General features: G+C 52.0%; 1 protein-coding gene across 1 annotated transcript; it reads right to left on the bottom strand.

Annotated features, from left to right (window-relative positions):
• Positions 1 to 653: 653 nt before the first annotated feature.
• Positions 654 to 17,447, bottom strand: serpinf1 (serpin peptidase inhibitor, clade F (alpha-2 antiplasmin, pigment epithelium derived factor), member 1). The gene is made up of 8 exons (XM_085964604.1): positions 17,213 to 17,447; positions 11,999 to 12,086; positions 7,262 to 7,481; positions 6,682 to 6,837; positions 5,844 to 6,047; positions 4,794 to 4,936; positions 3,330 to 3,540; positions 654 to 2,117 (listed from the first exon to the last, which is right to left on the bottom strand). Exons 2-8 carry the CDS (start codon positions 12,071 to 12,073, stop codon positions 1,843 to 1,845), a joined length of 1,284 nt encoding a protein of 427 aa, XP_085820730.1. The 5' UTR covers positions 12,074 to 12,086; positions 17,213 to 17,447; the 3' UTR covers positions 654 to 1,842.
• Positions 17,448 to 19,553: the final 2,106 nt, after the last annotated feature.

Raw genomic sequence — 19,553 nt, 5'->3', positions numbered from 1 at the left:
CGGATTCTGTTCTGGAAACATTGTCAGACAATGAAAAGTGGTCTTGATTTTCCTGCAGGAGCTTCCGAGATGAACCCTTTGGTAGATTTGCCCTGTCGCAAGTTGTGGTAAATACCATGGCGGATTTAACATCATTGACTGTGGGGAGGGGGCAGCAATATCTCCCGCCCCGGGGGGGGGCCTGGCCTGTGCCGACAATCAGCCTCACACCACACTATCCCCAATGGGCAGCTCAGGGCAGAGCTGGGCAGGCGAGGCGAGGCAGTGTTAAGGTGCTTATTTCTGTTAACTCTTCCTGTCCAAGCGGAGGCACAGACAGCACAATCGGTGTAAGAGGAAGAAAAGACTGAGGAAGGTGAATCCCACTGTTTTGAAGACCTGGGAAAGATTGAGTGAGAGTAAGAGACAGAGTCTTAATATCAACAGAGTGAGGATGCAGGAGAGATAGAGATGGGAGAGGGACAAGGAGACAGGTGAGAGGAGGAGGGGGGAGGGTGATGGGTTTCTCAGAGGGAGGGAGAGAGAGAGGAGGAGGAGGGAGAGAGAGGAGGAGGGTGATGGGTTTCTCAGAGGGAGAGAGAGGAGGAGGAGGGTGATGGGTTTCTCAGAGGGAGGGAGAGAGAGCGAGGAGGAGGAGGAGGGGGAGAGAGGAGGAGGAGGGTGATGGGTTTCTCAGAGGGAGGGAGAGAGGAGGAGGAGGGTGATGGGTTTCTCAGAGGGAGGGAGAGAGAGGAGGAGGAGGGTGATGGGTTTCTCAGAGGGAGGGAGAGAGAGGAGGAGGAGGGGGAGAGAGGAGGAGGAGGGTGATGGGTTTCTCAGAGGGAGGGAGGGAGAGGGAGGAGGAGGGTAATGGGTTTCTCAGAGGGAGGGAGAGAGAGCGAGGAGGGGGAGAGAGGAGGAGGAGGGGGAAGAGAGGAGGAGGAGGGTGATGGGTTTCTCAGAGGCAGGGAGGGAGAGGGAGGAGGAGGGTAATGGGTTTCTCAGAGGGAGGGAGAGAGGAGGGGGGTAATGGGTTTCTCAGAGGGAGGGAGGGAGAGGAGGAGGAGGGTGATGGGTTTCTCAGAGGGAGGGAGAGAGAGGAGGAGGAGGGGGAGAGAGGAGGAGGAGGGTGATGGGTTTCTCAGAGGGAGGGAGGGAGAGGGAGGAGGAGGGTAATGGGTTTCTCAGAGGGAGGGAGAGAGAGCGAGGAGGGGGAGAGAGGAGGAGGAGGGGGAAGAGAGGAGGAGGAGGGTGATGGGTTTCTCAGAGGGAGGGAGAGGGAGGAGGAGGGTAATGGGTTTCTCAGAGGGAGGGAGAGAGGAGGGGGGTAATGGGTTTCTCAGAGGGAGGGAGGGAGGGAGAGGAGGAGGAGGAGGGTGATGGGTTTCTCAGGGAGTGGGGGCTCTGGTGTGGCGGGTCAGTGTTATGTTACAGCTTGCCATGAACAGAGGGACAGAGGGACAACCAGTAAACTAAGACAAGAGTATATATAAACAAGGCGAAAATATATTTATAAACTCAGGGATATACCTGTTTATACACTGTATGAATGGAACCGCGTTTATGTGTTCAACCATAAATGTATTTTGATGCTTTGGCAACATAAGATGTACCTTATCATGCCAATAAAGCGATTTGTATTGTATTGTGAGCAATGACCATGTTTGTGGGGCCGGGGGGAGGCGATGCTGCTCTGGGTGTGAACTCGGGCTGAGCCGGCAGGGTTGGGTTGGGCGAGTTGGGGAGAAGGTGGAAGCGGGGGGCCGGGGTTGGGGAGAGAGAGGGAGGGAGGGAGGGGGGCGGAGGATGGAGGAGGGGAAGCGGCCCCTCTCTACACCGGCTTTGCTGGATGATAGTTGCTGTCTATTGGCGGGGCGAGTCCTGCACCAGCCCCCGGGGATCCAGCACCCTCCCGATGTGGAGCAGGGAGCCGGACGGGTTGTGGTACAGGACCAGGAGGAAGGGCCGGTTGATGTGGAAGTCCATGGCGAGCTGTCGGTCATTGGGCCGGGCGGCCGGAGGCTCCTGGTGTCCTCGCTCCTCCAGCTGCAGCAGAGCCCGGTGCCGGACCGCGGAGATCAGCACCGGCACATTGGTCAGCTTGGGCAGTCGACTCGGCGCCAACAGCGGCTCCAGGTCTGTCAAAACAAACACATTTATTTCCACGTTTCCCTGCTCGGTTTTTTGTTCGAAATTTCTGGCAGAAATTAAAATTCGTTTTACAAACTTCCCTCACCAGCCCACACAAAGTATCCGGCACATCTCTGCTGCTGAGATTCTAATCCACAAACGCAACTGGAGGGAGGTCTGAAGCTTCAAGTTGCCGAAGAGTCGGAGGCACTGGATGTATAAAGATGGGCCGAATGTCCGACCTCATCTGTGACTGACTGCTGAGAAGCTGAGGTAAATCAGGAAGTAAGGATTTGCTGACCCCATATTTGGATATTGAAAGCCTGGAGATTATCATAGAATGGTACAGCACAGAAGGAGGCCATTCAGCCCACTGTGCCTGTGCCGGCTCTTTGAAACAGCTATCTAATTTATCCCACTAACCTGCTCTTTCCCCATAGCCCTACACATTTTTCCTTTTCAAGTATTTATCCAGTGCCCCTCCGACAGTGCGGTACTCCCTCAGTACTGCCTCTCCGACAGTGCGGCGCTCCCTCAGTACTGCCCATCCGACAGCCCGGTGCTCCCTCAGTACTGCCCCTCCGACAGTGCAGCGCTCCCTCAGTACTGCCCCTCCAACAGTGCGGCGCTCCCTCAGTACTGCCCCTCCGACAGTGCGGCGCTCCCTCAGTACTGCCCCTCCGACAGTGCGGCGCTCCCTCAGTACTGCCCCTCCGACAGTGCGGTACTCCCTCAGTACTGCCTCTCCGACAGTGCAGCGCTCCCTCAGTACTGCCCCTCCGACAGTGCAGCGCTCCCTCAGTACTGCCTCTCCGACAGTGCGGCGCTCCCTCAGTACTGCCCATCCGACAGCCCGGTGCTCCCTCAGTACTGCCCCTCCGACAGTGCAGCACTCCCTCAGTACTGCCCCTCCGACAGTGCGGCGCCCCCTCAGTACTGCCCCTCCGACTGTGCGGCACTCCCTCAGTACTGCCCCTCTGACAGTGCAGCGCCCCCTCAGTACTGCCCCTCCGACAGTACGGCGCTCTCTCAGTGCTGCACTGGAGGTTCAGCCTGGATTATCGGTTCAAGTCTCTTGAAGCAGGACTTGAACCCATGACCTTCTGACTCCGAGGCGAGAGAGTGAGTTGCCCACTGAGCCCCAGCCGATGACGATCTGAAGCAGTGAACGACCCTCCTGATTATCGTGTTGATTCTGTCATCAATGGAAACGCACTTACTCATTTCCCCAAGCAGTTCCTTCAACTCCTGGTCAGTGTCGATGTTCAGTTTGGGTAAAGAGACACTCGCTCGCACGTCCTGCAGCTGACTGACCAGGTCGTGGATGAACACGGGGTTCAGGTTCTCCTCGATCAGGCTCATGTTCCTCCTGATATCGGTGGGCAGGAAGATGAGCAGGCTGATGTCACCCAGATATCGAAACAGGCCAATCTGAAGGACAAAGAGCGGTAAAACTCCACAAATCCTGCTGTCACCTCTGCCCAAATACACAATCACACAGAACAGAGTGAGCAAACGCCAGAACCCTGCCAGTCTGGTACTGAGCAGGAAAGGCCCTGGCTCCATTCCCGGCCTAAGCTGAGCTCTCTGATTGCAATGGGGAGGCAGTGCCCTCAGTGCCCCTGTGTTAGGGAATCCTGCTCCTGACTGGTGTCCGGTGACCCCGTGCTGGAAAGGACAGCTCTGCAACTACTGAGCTGAGTCTGTGACAGTGCGGCGCTTCCTCAGTGCTACCCCTCCGACAGTGCGGCACTCCCTCAGTACTGCCCTTCCGACAGTGCGGCGTTCCCTCAGTACTGCTCCTCCGACAATGCGGCGCTCCCTCAGTACTGCCCCTCCGACAGTGCAGCGCTCCCTCAGTACTGCCCCTCCGACAATGCGGTGCTCCCTCAGTACTGCCCATCCGACAGTGCAGCGCTCCCTCAGCACTGTCCCTCCAACAGTGCAGCGCTCCCTCAGTACTGACCCTCTGACAGTGCAGCACTCCCTCAGCACTGCGCTGGGAGTGTCAGCCTGCATTATAAGCTCAAGTCTCCGGAGTGGGGCTTAAACCCACAACCTTCTGACTCAGAGGTGAGAGAGAGAGCTGCCCACAGGAGTGGACCTTAATGAAAGATGTGTATTTATATCTGGTCAGGTCTCTCAGAATTGCTGTGAAGCAGAGTGAGTGTTGTGTAGGAAGCAGGACGAGAAGGTAAGGAATTGGTTCAAGGCGGAGCTGTGGATTTACTAACAGGCTCCAGAGGGTAAATAGCGAGAGATGATTCCCAATGGGAGGTGAATCAGTCACATGGGATCAACCGATTTTTGTTGGGTAAGGGTACCCAGGGATATGGATCAAAGGTGGGTAGATGGAGCTGAGGTACAGATCAGTCCAATATTATGGGGGAACAGGCTCGAGGGGCTGAATGGCCTCCTCATGTTCCTAATGCCCAAGTAATGGGGGGTGAGGGGTGGAGCACGGATTCGAGGGGGAGGGATTTCCTCACACAAAGGGCTATCAGAGCACCGAGTCCATTCGCAGAGCCCTGCTGAATCAGGCACAATGTTCAAGAGGGAATCAGATGGAGGGAAAGAGGCAGGGAGTGGGGGAGTGCTCCAGAGCCAGTCGCAGTACTGGCACAGACACCCTGGGCAGTTCGCCTCGCTCTGTGACCCTCAATCCATCAGCGGGTTGACATTACCTTGCACCTCAAGTCAGAGTCGTAGCCGTAACGTAGAGGATAGTGGGCGTCAGTCATCATGGGAACGTTGACCTCTCGGCCGTAATCTATGCTGAACGCTTTTTGTGTCGTCTCTGCTGAATTGAATTTGGTTAACAGTTGGCCTGAAACAAAAGAAAGGACCGTGTAGCGGAGTGTTGGACTACGGCTCACAGCTGGCTCACAACTGCCAAACTGTGGACCCATCATGGCACAATGTAAGTCGGTCCCGACTCCATCCCTCTCCCTGGCCACGCTCTGAGGCTGAACCCGACTGTTCGCAACCACCGCGTCGTATTGTACCCCGAGCTGAGCTCCACCACCAAGACCGTTTACTTCCACCTCGGTAACATTGCCCGTCTCTGCCCCGCCTCAGCCCATCGACAGCTGAAACCCTCATCCATGCCTTTGTTTCCAGACTCCAACTATTCCAACGCTCTCCTGGCCGACCTCCCACATTGCACCCTCTGTAATCCTGAGCTCATCCAAAACTCTGCTGCCCGTGTCCTATCTCGTGCCAAGTCCTGTTCACCCATCACCCCCTGTGCTCGCTGACACACACTGGCTCCCGGTCCAGCAACGCCTCAATAATCCAGTGAGAGCATCTTCAGGGGAGGAGAGGGAGGAACTGGTGACAGTTTGTGTGAATCTGTGTTGATTTGTCCAGAGGGGCCATCACAGGGAGTATTTTTTTATTCATTCATGGGATATGGACGTCGCTGGCAAGGCCAGCATTTATTACCCATCCCTAGTTGCCCGTGAGCCGCCTTCTTGAACCGCTGCAGTCCGTGTGGTGAAGGTACTCCCAACAATGCTGTTAGGGAGGGAGTTCCAGGATTTTGACCCAGCGACGAGTCCTTGACTAAAAAGTTAACCTGACCGAGCTGAGCTAGCTAACCAGACTTCAACATCTCCCCCTTCCCCGACCACCCCCTCCCCCAGATCCTCCCACCCTCCGGCGGTGTCCGGTGCTGGGTAGAGTTTCGGACACAGAACCCGCCCGTGTCCAGAGTCCTGTGTACCTCAACGTACCGTTATAATGAGCAGCGCTGAGCAGGAGCAGGCTAAGGTCCCGTGGGATTGTGGTAATGACTTGGTTAATCAGGCCGCTGGTGCGGGACTTCACCCACTGATTAATAGTCCGCAGATTCTGCTGCTCATTCAAAAATACAGCCTTGGGTCTGGCACCGTAGAACGTATCAACTTGGTTCAAAAAATTCGACCTCATTCTCAGTTCTAGGCGAGAAAAATAGCAGCTCGTTAGAACAGTTTCATTCACTGACCAGACTTCTCAGTGAGGTTCCTCAGATTTATCACAGACACATTCAGACTGGCTTTACTCAGTCACGACTGTTGGTACCAGCACTCGCACTCGGTACTGCTGCTGGAGTGACATCCTGTTGGTCACACGGGAGCAGGAGGCAATGGCCGGGACAAGCAGGCACTCCGCTGGCCACAGAGAACTGGGCAGCAGCATTCCCACTGCAACCAGCCAGCCCCACCCTGGGCTCAAAGATAGGCTGAGACACACTATGACTGCTAGTCTCTCACACACACACACACACACACCGTGACACACCAACACACACATCCCAAGACGCAGAGAGACACACTGAGACAGACAGACACACTGAGACAGACACACAGACAGACAGACAGACAGACAGACAGACACCGAGACAGACAGACAGACACCGAGACAGACAGAGACACACACCGAGACAGAGACACTCACCGAGACAGAGACACACACCGAGACAGACAGACACACCAAGACAGACACAATTACACTCGCACAGTTACACAGGCGTTGCACTGAGAGATTCCTGTAAGTCTCACTGTCATGAATTAAGACTCGATAATTTCTTACTGTTCTTTACATAAATTCGTGAAATCATTTTGAAGTGTTTAGGGAGAGCGGTAATCTCGGTCAGGAGTTGCTTGTAGACACTGTGAACCTCCAGGTCCTTCAATAAATCATAGTTCAGGACTTTCTGCAGAATCTGTGCATTTGTGGAGACAGCACCTGAAAGAGGGAATAAAAAACACCAAGATAGTAACATCAGCATTGTCATCACTCCATCTCCCCTCTACAAATGTAACACTACTACCCTGAACTTCTGGGGATACATTCACAGCTGAACCACAGAGACCATGTCCGCTACATCACTGTACCCCAGTGAGAGTCAGCACCTTCAGGAACTGTACCCCAGTGAGAGTCAGCACCTTCAGGAACTGTACCCCAGTGAGAGTCGGCACCTTCAGGAACTGTACCCCAGTGAGAGTCAGCACCTTCAGGAACTGTACCCCAGTGAGAGTCAGTACCTTCAGGAACTGTACCCCAGTGAGAGTCAGCACCTACAGGAGAAGAGAGGGGGGAAAGTTTGGAAGAACAAATTGCTCATTGCTGACAGTCCCATTGAGACAGAATGGAGTGGCATCATTCTTACCCAGCGATAGTGCAGACAGGGACGTAGCTACGCTCAGGGGAGACATGAAGATGTTGGCACTGGGGTTCTTGTTGGCCATCAGCCGGTAAAGATCGTAGCCAAATTCGGAGATAGAGTACGCAAGTCTTTGGACCGGAGAGGTCAGGATCTCCTCCTCCTCTTCCTCTTCCAGTAGGAGATCCGGTGACTCCAGCACTGTGGTCCCATCCTCAAAAGGGTCCTGGAAACATTTAATCCAATCGTCACTGTGACAGAAAGATGCAGTCGGCACAACACTGAGACCCTGGCTATTGTATTATACCCGGGAGTAAGTTACAGGCTGGAATCTAATTGAGGGGTTCAGTGGTTTATACATAGAATAACAGATACCCGGGAGTGAGTTACAGGCTGGAATCTAATCGAGGGGTGGGGGGCTTTATTTGAGAGGAGATTGGGGAGTGCTGTAATGTATTCGGTTGGCTCTATCAGTCTGTTCCCTGTCACCCTGTTTGAGAGAACTCTCTCTCTCTCTGATCGAGATGACCTTGTTTGTTACATTCTTGGTGATTTTCAGTCTGACTCACTAATTATCGGTCAACCTCACACTCGCTGTTGTACTAGACTGCCCGCTGAACACAGAGTTAGGATTGGTCTCTGAGCTGTTATATACTAACAGACTGGGATTATTCCATGTGTCCCGGTGTGGGTATGACTAACCTCTGAATTCTTCTCTCCTTCACTTCCCTCCTTAATGAGCAGAATCTGATTGTTTCGCAGTATACAGCGAGACTGTCCAAGAGTACGCTCAGAGTTGGCTAGGATGTATTGGGGAATGTCACTCAAAGGGTTGACGGTGGATAGGCAATGGCAAACATTCAAAGACCGCATGGATGAACTACAGAAAATGTTCATCCCAGTTTGGCACAAAAATAAAACAAAAAAGGTGACTCAACCGTGGCTAACAAGGGAAATTAGGGATAGCATAAGATCCAAGGAGAGGACATATAAATTGGCCAGAAAAAGCAATAATCCTGAGGATTGGGAGCAATTTAGGATTCAACAAAGGAGGACAAAGGAATTAATTAAGATGGGGAAAATAGAATGAGAGTAAGCTTGCAGGGAACATAAAAACTGACTGTAAAAGCTTTTATAGATATGTGAAGAGAAAAAGATTGGTGAAGTCAAGCGTAGGTCCCTTGCAGTCAGAATCAGGGAATTTATAATGGGGAACAAAGAAATGGCAGACCAACTAAATACATATTTTGGTTCTGTCTTCACAAAGGAGGACACAAATAACCTCCCAGAGATGCCGGGGAACATAGGGTCTGATGAAAGGGAGGAACTGAAATAAATCAGTATTTGTAGGGAAATGGTGTTGGGGAAATTGATGGGATTGAAGGCCGATAAATCTCCAGGGCCTGATAATCTACATCCTAGGGTACTTAAGGAAGTGGCCCTAGAAATAGTAGATGCATTGCTGATCATCTTCCAACATTCGATGGAATCTGTAACAGTACCCATGGATTGGAGGGTAGCTAATGTTACCCCACTATTCAAAAAAGGTGGTAGAGAGAAAACGGGGAATTACAGACCGGTAAGCCTGACATCGGTAGTGGGGAAAATGCTAGAGTCCATTATAAAAGATGTAATAGCAGAGCACTTGGAAAACAGTGACAGGATCGGACAAAGTCAACATGGATTCACAAAAGGTAAATCGTGCTTGACTAATCTACTGGAATTTTTTGAGGATGTAACTGGTAAAATAGATAAGGGAGAACCAGTGGATGTGGTGTATCTGGACTTTCAGAAGGCCTTCGATAAGGTCCCGCATAAGAGATTAGCGTGTAAAGTTAAGGCACATGGGATTGGGGGCAAGGTACTGACTTGGATAGAGAACTGGTTGGCAGACAGAAAGCAAAGAGTTGGAATAAACGGGTCATTTTCCGAATGGCAGGCAGTGACTAGTGGGGTACCGCAGGGATCGGTCCTTGGACCCCAGCTATTCACAATATATATTAATGATCTAGACAAGGGAACTAGATGTAATATCTCCAAATTTGCAGACGACACAAAGCTGGGTGGGCGTGTGTGCTGTGAGGAGGATGCCGAGAAACTCCAGGATGATTTGGACAGGTTGGGTGATTGGGCAGAAGCATGGCAGATGCAATATAACGTGGATAAATGTGAGGTTATCCACTTTGGTGGCAAAAACAGGAAGGCAGATTATTATCTAAATGGCAATAGATTGGGAGAAGGGGAAGTGCAACGAGACCTGGGTGTCCTTGTGCACCAGTCGCTGAAGGTAAGCATGCAGGTGCAGCAGGCGGTTAAGAAGGCAAATGGTATGTTGGCCTTCGTAGCGAGAGGGTTTGAGTACAGGAACAAGGATGTCTTGCTGCAGTTGTACAGGGCCTTGGTGAGACCACATCTTGAGTATTGTGTGCAGTTTTGGTCGCCTTATCTGAGGAAGGATGTTCTTGCCGCTGGAGTTTAGAAGAATGAGAGGGGATCTCATTGAAACTTATAAAATTCTGACAGGACTGGACAGACTAGATGCAGGAAGGATGTTCCCGATGGTTGGGGAGTCCAGAACCAGGGGTCACAGTCTAAGGATAAGGGGTAAGCCATTTAGGACAGAAATGAGGAGGAATTTCTTCACCCAGAGAGTGGTGAACCTGTGGAATTCTCTACCACAGAAGGCAGTTGAGGCCAATTCATTAAATATATTCAAGAAGGAGTTGGATATATTTCTTAAGGCTAAAGGGATCAAGGGATATGGGGAGAAGGCAGGGACAGGGTACTGAATTTGGATGATCAGCCATGATCGCATTGAATGGCGGAGCAGGCTCGAGGGGCCGAATGGCCTACTCCTGTTCCTATCTTCTATGTTTCTATGTATGTTTCTTCTATATTCCAGGGAATACAAGCCTAGTTTATGCAAACTCTCCTCAATCTAACCCTTGGAGCCCCAGTATCATTCTGGTGAATCTGCGCTGCTCCCCTTCCAAGGCCAATAGATCCTGTCTAAGGTACGGTGCCCAGAACTGTACACAGTGTCCAGATGTGGTCTAACCAGGGATTTGTATAACTGCAGCAAAACATCCTCCCCTTTATATTCTAACCCTCCAGTTATAAAGGCTAACATTCCATTAGCCTTTTAGATTATTTTTTGTGCCTGACTGCTACATTTTAGTGATCTATGTACATGGACCCTCAATCTCTTTGGACCTCCACTGTTCCAAGCTGTTCACCATTTAAATAAAACTCTGTTCAATCCTTTTTTGGTGCAATGTTGATGGCCTCACAGTTACCTGGGTTGAAATCCGGTTTTACCCACTCACTGAATCTATCAATGTCTCTGTGTCATTTTATGCTCCGGTCTACACTACTTACTGTACCACCAATCTTTGTGTCATCGGCAAACTTGGATATTGTGTTATCCAAGTCATTAATAAACATAGTGAATAGTTGAGGCCCCAGCACCGACCCTTGTGGGATTTTGAGTGCCCATAAAACCTCTGGTCAGTTACCAGAGACTCACTGCGTAGCTTTGAACATCTGTTTGTCTGGTGGGAAACTGAATTCAGCCTGAGACACAGTACAGGACACGGCTCCTAGAATCATAGAGTCATAAAATGAAAACAGCACAGAAGGAGGCCATTCGGCCCATCGCGCCTGTGCTGGCTCTTCGGTAGAGCTGTCCAATGAGTCCCACTATTCCTGAGTCATGCCAATTAATAAAGACATTGCCCATTACTGCTCTCAGTTCTTTCACACTGAATAACACTAACATTCTGTTCTGTACAGGGACCCTCAGTCCATTCACCAACACAGGAGCAATGGGCTGCACATGCTGTGGAGGAAGATCTTAGTCCGTGTGTGAGGCTTGTAACTGCCCACCTTTATGTTTTATGTAGCAAAGTGACAGCAAATGACAAGGTTTCTGTCGTGTTTCAGTTTTGACACGATGCAGGGCGCTGTTTCAGCCCCTCGAGCCTGTATTCATTGAGATCATGTCTGATCTGTACCCGCCTTAGCTCCACATCCTTCGATCCCCTTACCCAACAATAATCTATCGCTCTCAGTCTGGAAAGCTCCAATTGACCTCCAGCCTCAACAGCCTTTTGGGGGAGAGAGTTCCAGATTTCCACTGCCCTTTGTGTGAAGAAGTGCTTCCCGACATCACCCCTGAACGGCCTGGCTCTAATTTTAAGGTTCTGCCCCCTTGTCCTGGACTCCCCCCACCAGAGGAAATAGTTTCTCTGTCTTGACCCTATCAACTCCTTTAATCATCTTAAACACCTCGATTCGATCACCCCTTAATCTTCTAAACTCCAGGGAATACAAGCCCAGTCTGTGCAACCTGTCCTCGGAATTTAACCCTTTTAGCCCCGGGTATCGATCTGGTGAGTCTGCGCGGCTCCCCCTCCGAGTCCAGTATATCCTGCCTGAGGTGCGGGGCCCTGAACTGAACCCAGTGCTCCAGATGTCTCTTCACTGTGACGGTACAGCTGAGATTGTGAGATGGTGTGGGCAGACTGGCATGGCATACTGGTGTCCCCATGGGCTATAGCTCTGTGTGACTCCCCAGGATTCTCACTGAAGAGGCACTCTCCACATCAGGACCCCTTTAAATTGGTTTTCCTCTGTTCACAATAGACTCCGTGAGGTGGAACCTGAATCATGAAGCCAGCTGTTTTCTGGGGGAGAGGTTGGTGTGGAGACGGGATAATACCTCCAAAGCAAGTGGCAACTTACCAGTGTTAAAGGCCCCGCTTGGCTGGAGGAGAGTCTGACAGCTCCCAGGAACACCAGTGCAATTAGAATCTTCATCCTGAATTCAGGGCTGAGGGGAAGTGATGGAAACACCGAGGTCAGTTTCATCAGAGTCTGGGCGGATTATGTTGAGATTGGCAAACCTCCTTCCACACAAAGAATCATCATTATCGATACTTTGCTCTGTGCCTGGCCTCGTTGCCCAGTGTTACTGGGTACAACTTTCGCCTCTGAATCAGAATGTCGTGGGTTCAAATCCCACTCCAGAGACTTGAGCACATAATCCAGGCTGACACTTCCAGTGCAGTACTGAGGGAGCGCCGCACTGTCGGAGGGGCAGTACTGAGGGAGCGCCACACTGTCAGAGGCACAGTACTGAGGGAGTGCCGCACTGTCGGAGGGGCAGTACTGAGGGAGTGCTGCACTGTCGGAGGGGCAGTACTGAGGGAGTGCTGCACTGTCGGAGGAGCAGTACTGAGGGAATGCTGCACTGTCGGAGGGGCAGTACTGAGGGAGGGCTGCACTGTCGGGGGGGCAGTACTGAGGGAGGGCTGCACTGTCGGAGGGGCAGTACTGAGGGAGCGCCGCACTGTCAGAGGGGCAGTACTGAGGGAGGGCTGCACTGTCGGAGGAGCTCTACTGAGGGAGCGCTGCACTGTCGGAGGGGCAGTACTGAGGGAGCGCCACACTGTCGGAGGGACAGTACTGAAGGAGCGCTGTACTGTCGGAGGAGCAGTACTGAGGGAATGCTGCACTGTCAGAGGGTCAGTACTGAGGGAGCGCTGCACTGTCAGAGGGGCAATACTGAGGGAGCGCGACACTGTTGGAGGGGCAGTACTGAGGGAGCACTGCATTGTCGGAGGATGAGTACTGAGGGAGCGCTGCACTGTCGAGGGTGAGTACTGAGGGAACGCTGCATTGTCGGAGGTGGCGTCTTTCAGATGAGACATTAAATTACGGACTTGCTGAGTTGCTCACAGGAGTGCCCAGGAGATTAATCTTTAATTACAGGGCAATCCAGGAAGGTTGGGAACCCCATAACCCTCTCCGCTCCCTCTCTTCCCTCAAGACCCTCCTTAAAACCAACCTCATTGACCGAGTTTTTGGTCACCGCTCCTGATATTTCTTCGGCAGCACCTCCCAAACCCACGACCTCTTCCACCTAGATGGACAAGGGCAGCAGGTGCATGGGAACACCACCACCTCCAAGTTCCCTTCCAAGTCACACAATATCCTGACTTGGAAATATATCTCAGATCCTTCATCGTCGCTGGGTCAAAATCCTGAAACTCCATCCCTAACAGCACTGTGGGAGCACCTTCACCACATGGACTGCAGCGGCTCAAGGTGGCTCACCACCACCTTCTCAAGGGCAATTAGGGATGGGCAATAATTGCCGGCCTTGCCAGCCTTGCCAGCGACGCCCACATCCCGAGAATGAATTTAAAAAACTCCTTCTTTGGCCCAGGACCCATCTTTTCTCATTGCACAATTGTGAAGCACCTCAGAATGTTTTTCTAGTTTAAAGGCGCTCGATAAATATCAGTTGTGAATGTTGTTTAGTCTACTGAGAATTCTAAATCGCTTTCAACTTCATCCTTAGATATTTCAACAACCTGTTCCGCCTCAAATGATCTCGTACTAACTGCAGGAGCCGAGCAAAGAATTACTGTGGCTCTTGCATTTCTCCATACTCCGTGAAATTAATCGCATATACTGGAATGAAATCTGTCGCAGGTTAGGGGTCCCACCAACATGCCGACCTTTCACTGCCTTTGGTGGTGTCACAGGTTCAGTCCCGGGCCCCGGAGACTGGAGATAAACAGCCCCCTGATTCAACACGGGGCTTTCAGAGAATTCCAAACCTTGCACAACCTCCAGCTCGCAGGTCATATTTACTGAAACGGAGATAAAAACACAACGAGGCATGTTTAACTGATGCTGACTCACTGACCCCTGGCAGCAGAGATAAGGAAAGTGCGGAGATTAGATGTATCAACTAGTTAAAGGTGCCCCTGGGAGGGGGTGTGGCAGAGCGGTGGGGAGAGATTATGGTGCACTGTTACCAAAAGCCACATGTAGTCTAACTCTGGTCCCCATCGCACTCAGTTGGTAATTAGTTCCTCTTTAGAGCACTGACTCCTCGTTAACATCGAGTTCATCAGACACTAGTCACCTGCTTCACACTCCAGGGAATACAAGCCCAGTCTGCAACCTGGCCTCATAATTTAACCCTTTTATCCCCGATATCGATCTGGTGAATCTGCGCTGCTCCCCCTCCAAGGCCAGTATGTCCTTCCTGAGGGGCGGGGCCCTGAACTGAACACTGCTCGCGATGAGTTTTATCTGAGAGATCCTGGCTTGTATCATTGTGAGGTTCTCTCCCTCTGATATTGGGGTCTCACCGACAGTTCAATGTCCTGGATCATTAGTCAGAGGCTGCACTTTGAACTGGTCAATTGGGTTAATGATCAAACGGCAGTTTTACGGAGAATGCAATGCTTCTCTCTGGCAATCTTACACCAACTGCAAACCAAATCCCAGTTATGAAAATGACATTTAACCCTTAGACACCTGAAGGTTTCTGATGTTTGTGTTTTCGAGAAGCCGAGTGTCACTTCACCTTTAAAAAATATTTCAGTAGGCTGACAATTATCTCAGTGTTTCACAGGATTAAAACATTCCATGAACACAGTTGGCAAATTCTGCCGTAGGGGCCTCTTAGATTCACAGAGATGGTGGGGTTAACTTCAAAAACGACATCACTCAGTGTCGTGTCAGCTTGACTCAGTTAGTGACACTCTCACTGCTGGGCTAGGGACCTGGCCCCGACCCCCCCCCCTCCCCGGCCCCGACCACCTCCCTCCCCGGCCCCGACCCCCCCCGCTCCCCGGCCCCGACCCGTCCCCCCCTCCTCCCCGACCCGGCCCCCCCCTCCCCGGCCCCGACCCCGCCCCCGAACCCCCTCCCTCCCCGCCCCCGACCCCACCCCCCTCCCCGGCCCCGACCCCCCCTCCCTCCCCGGCCCCGACCCCCACCCCCCTCCCCGGCCCCGATCCCCCCCTCCCCGACCCCCCCCCTCCCCGGCCCCGACCCCCCCCCCCCCTGGCCCAGACCCCCCTCCCCGGCCCGACCCCCCTCCCTGGCCCCGACCCCCCTCCCTCCCTGGCCCCGACCCTCCTTCCCTGGCACCGACCCCTCCCCGGCCCCGACCCCCCTTCCCTGGCCCCGACCCCAACCCCCCCTCCCCGACCCCCCCTTCCCTGGCCCCAACCCCCCCTCCCTGGCCCCGACCCCAACCCCCCCTCCCCGGCCCGACCCCCCTCCCTGGCCCCGACAGTCTCTGTCACACCAAATCAGACAAATGGAATTTACAAATTACAGCGAATCTACAGCACAGACACAGGCCATTCGGCCCAACTGGCCTGTGCCGGTGTTTATGCTCCACACGAGCCTCCTCCCATTCTAATGACCCACCCCGTATCCCTCGATTCCCTTCTCCCTCATGTAGGCATCAAGCCTCCCCTTAAATGCATCAGTGCTTTCTGCTTCAGCGACTTCCTGTGGCAGCGAGCTGGTACTGTTGTAGAGAATTACCGGCAGACCTGATAGTGGCTGCACATTATTTGTGGACACAGAAACAACTTTAATCACAATGAGAAGTGCCCCAGACAACTTCAGTTATACACACACATCAGATCCAAGCTGGAATCCTAATCCCCTTCCAGTTACTTCCCATTGTACAGAATCCCAATGAACCAATCCCCTTCCCCTTCCAGTTACTTCCCATTGTACAGAATCCCAATGAACCAATCCCCTTCCCCTTCACTCCCATTGTACCGAATCCCAATGGACCAATCCCCTTCCCATTCACTCCCATTGTACCGAATCCTAATGGACCAATCCCATTCACTCCCATTGTACCGAATCGCAATGGACCAATCCCCTTCCCCTTCACTCCCATTGTACCGAATCCCAATGGACCAATCCCCTTCACTCCCATTGTACAGAATCCCAATGGACCAATCCCCTTCCCATTCACTCCCATTGTACCGAATCCCAATGGACCAATCCCATTCACTCCCATTGTACAGAATCCCAATGGACCAATCCCCTTCACTCCCATTGTACAGAATCCCAATGGACCAATCCCATTCACTCCCATTGTACAGAATCCCAATGGACCAATCCCCTTCCCCTTCACTCCCATTGTACCGAATCCCAATGGACCAATCCCCTTCCCCTTCACTCCCATTGTACCGAATCCCAATGGACCAATCCCCTTCCCATTAAGTACTACACCCACTATAATGTGTTTCCATGTAACCTGCTCAGTGTACTAGACTCAATCTCTCAGCAACTGAACGTTGCTGGGACGGGGGGACCTGAATCCGAGTCTCAATATGTTTGTTTACGATGAATGTTTTTTGTTCCAGGCGATGCTTTGATTGAACGAGTCACATGGTTTTGCTTTGTGGCTCTTATCCTCTGGAGTTTATAATGATCTCGATCCCAAGGCAATGACCGTTCTACTGCCTCTTGTTCAGACAGTCGTTTGCCAACTCAAGTTGTGAGCCCCTTGTAACTCCGCTGAAGTTGAGCAGAATACAGAGGCTCGGAGCCATGGAACACCAGACTGAGAATGACTGGCAGAACGACTCCCGATCACAACATCTTCAGAACCCTGAACTATTGCCTGAGCCTGTTCAGACTGCACTGAATGTAACTGTAACTGTTCCCAGTTACAATCCTCACCTCCTTATGTGGCTCAGTGTCACATTTTGTTTGATAATCGCTCCTGTGAAGCGCCTTGGGACATTTTCCTACGTTAAAGATGCTATATAAATACAAGTTGGTGTTGTGACTTGTTCCCAATTACAATCTGCATCGACAGTAACCACATTCTGTTACAATCTGTGCTACAGATTCTCATCTCCAGCTTGATTTTAAATGAGTTATACATCGAGCACAAACTTTGTCCTTTTGACATTTCGCTCAATTGATTCACAAATCCTACTCAGGAATCGACGGCACTTTCTGACTCAACAGCCTATCAGCCACATAACGACATTGAATCGTGTCTAGTGAAGAGCCCTGAACTGTTTCTCAGCTCTCTGCTGTACAAGAACAAGGCTTCCTTTCCAGCTCTCTGATCTGGTGTTAGTATTTTAACAGTAACAGTGATCGGCTCCTTACCTGCCTCAGCAGAGACTGACTTTTGCAAAGTGAGCGGTTTGCAGCTGTGAGCCAGCAGCTTTTATCCCCCGGCTTTCCTGAGTCAATATTTGTCCTGACACGGGGGAGACTCCGGGTGTTTCTGAGCCAGAGCTGAGACTGCCTGGGGTTTGTCTGGTCTGCACACAGCAACGTGGCTGAGAGCAGGAATGGGGCAGGTCCTCGGGGGATCCCAGTGAAAAATACAACAGCTTCCTGTCCACGCAGGCACTGGGAAACTGCTTAACACAAGAAAGCAGCAAACCGCTGGGCGAGGGGAATCACAGCACATTCCTGCTGGGGACACATCCTTAACACATAGCAAACATTTGCCTTTCTGATTTTTTAATAGATAAATTTAACCCATAGAAAATAGGTGGGAGAATTTGTGGATCTCTGTGCCCAATGTGACTCCTGGGATCTGACCCCTGGTGACCTCCGACACTCACCCTGCCGATGGCGGCAGGGTCAAGGAGAGTTGACATTGTTTAAATTAAGTGAGTGTGGAGCCTGACGTAAGAAAACTACTAGGCACTTGGTCTAAGCGTTAAACAAAGCTTTAATCAACTGTTTTACAACATGGAGGTCTAGTTGTGTCCTTCACTAGTTCCTGTTAAGAATGTCCTGCGCATGCTGGGCCCGTGCCCAAGTATCTATACTCTCCCTGGACAGCGCCACCCGCAGGCCGTTCAGTATTATTTCATAAGTCTTTCTTTCATGAATGACTGATTCATGTCAGAACTCCAAGCCCCCCGGAGCCCCAGCCCCCCCGCCGAGCCCCCAGCACCCCCATCCCCCAGCCCCCCCGGAGACCCCAGAGCCTGAGCCCCCAGCCCCCTGGAGCTCGAGCTCCCCAGAGCCCGAGCCCCCCAGAGCCCCAGCCCCCCGGAGACCCCAGCCCCCCCGGAACCCCAGCAAACCCCCAGCCCCAGCGAGCCCCCAGCCCCCCCGGAGACCCCTGAGCCCGAGCCTCCAGCCCCCTGGAGCTCGAGCCCTCCAGAGCCCGAGCCCCCCGGAGTCCGAGCCCCCTGGAGCCCCAGCCCCCCGAGCCCCCAGCCCCCCGAGCCCCAGCCCCCGCACTCACAGTCCCGCCATCGCTCAGAGTTCCAGCTCACCATTGGCAAACCAGAGCCGGAGGAGGGGAGACGCCAACCCTGGCCACGCCCCTTCCTCTCGCCCCGCTCCTGTCCACACCCCCTTTCCGGGTAACCCCCTGGCCACGCCCCCTAGCCCAGGCCACGCCCTTAGATACACACTTGGCCACGCCCCCTGGCCATGCCCGCTCTGATGCCACCGACCTTATTTGGGGGTTGGGTGGAAACTGTTCCACTAACAATGCGCTGCGGAGATTAAAGGGAATTTTTTGATGAAGTAACAGGGAGGATTGATGAAGGGAATGCAATGGATGTTGTCTACATGGATTTTCGGAAGCCGTTTGATAAAGTGCCACATAGAAGGCTGGTTAACAATATTGAGGCTCATGGAATAGGTGGGTCAGTGGCAGCTTGGATAAGGAATTGGCTTAAGGACAGAAAACAGCGCGTTGTGGTAAATGTCTGTTTTTCAGACTGGAGGATGGTAAACAGTGGTGTTCCCCAAGGGTCAGTGCTGGGGCCACTGCTTTTTTTGATATATATAAATGACTTGGATATTGGAATACGGAGTAGAATTTCTAAATTTGCCGATGACACCAAACTTGGGGGTGTGGCAAACAGTGATGATGATACCAATCGACTGCAACAGGACATAGAAAGGCTAGCAGAATGGGCAGACAAGTGGCAGATGGAATTTAATACAGAGAAGTGTGAGGTGATGCCTTTAGGCAGAAGGAACAGGGAAAGGCAATATACATTTAATGGCACAGTTTTAAAGTGTGTGCAGGGACAGTGGGACCTTGGAGTTAATGTGCATAGGCCCCTGAAGGTGGCAGGACATATTGAGAGAGTGGTTAACAAAGCATATGGGATCTTGGGCTTCATAAATAGACATGGTGTGGAGATGCCAGAGTTGGACTGGGGTGGACAAATGTAAGAAGTCACACAACACACAGTTGGAAACATTACCTGTAAACATCTGACATGATTCTCTGACTATATAAGCTGTGTCTTTATGCATTTCTCCACTTCACCTGACGAAGGAGCAGCGCTCCGAAAGCTTGTGATTTCAAATAAAGCTGTTGGACTATAACCTGGTGTTGTGTGACTTCTTACATTCATAAATAGAGGTATTGAGTACAAAAGTAGAGAAGTTATGTTGAACCTTTATAAAGTGCTGGTTAGGCCACAACTGGAGTATTGCGTCCAGTTCTGGTCACCACGCTTTA

The sequence above is a fragment of the Somniosus microcephalus genome, chromosome 22, assembly GCF_052327205.1.
Source record: "Somniosus microcephalus isolate GS21.2 chromosome 22, FLI_Smic_1.0, whole genome shotgun sequence".
NCBI classification, from domain to species: Eukaryota; Metazoa; Chordata; class Chondrichthyes; order Squaliformes; family Somniosidae; genus Somniosus; species Somniosus microcephalus.
Note: the sequence above shows the minus strand (reverse complement) of the source record. Positions and strands in the feature narration are given on the sequence as shown.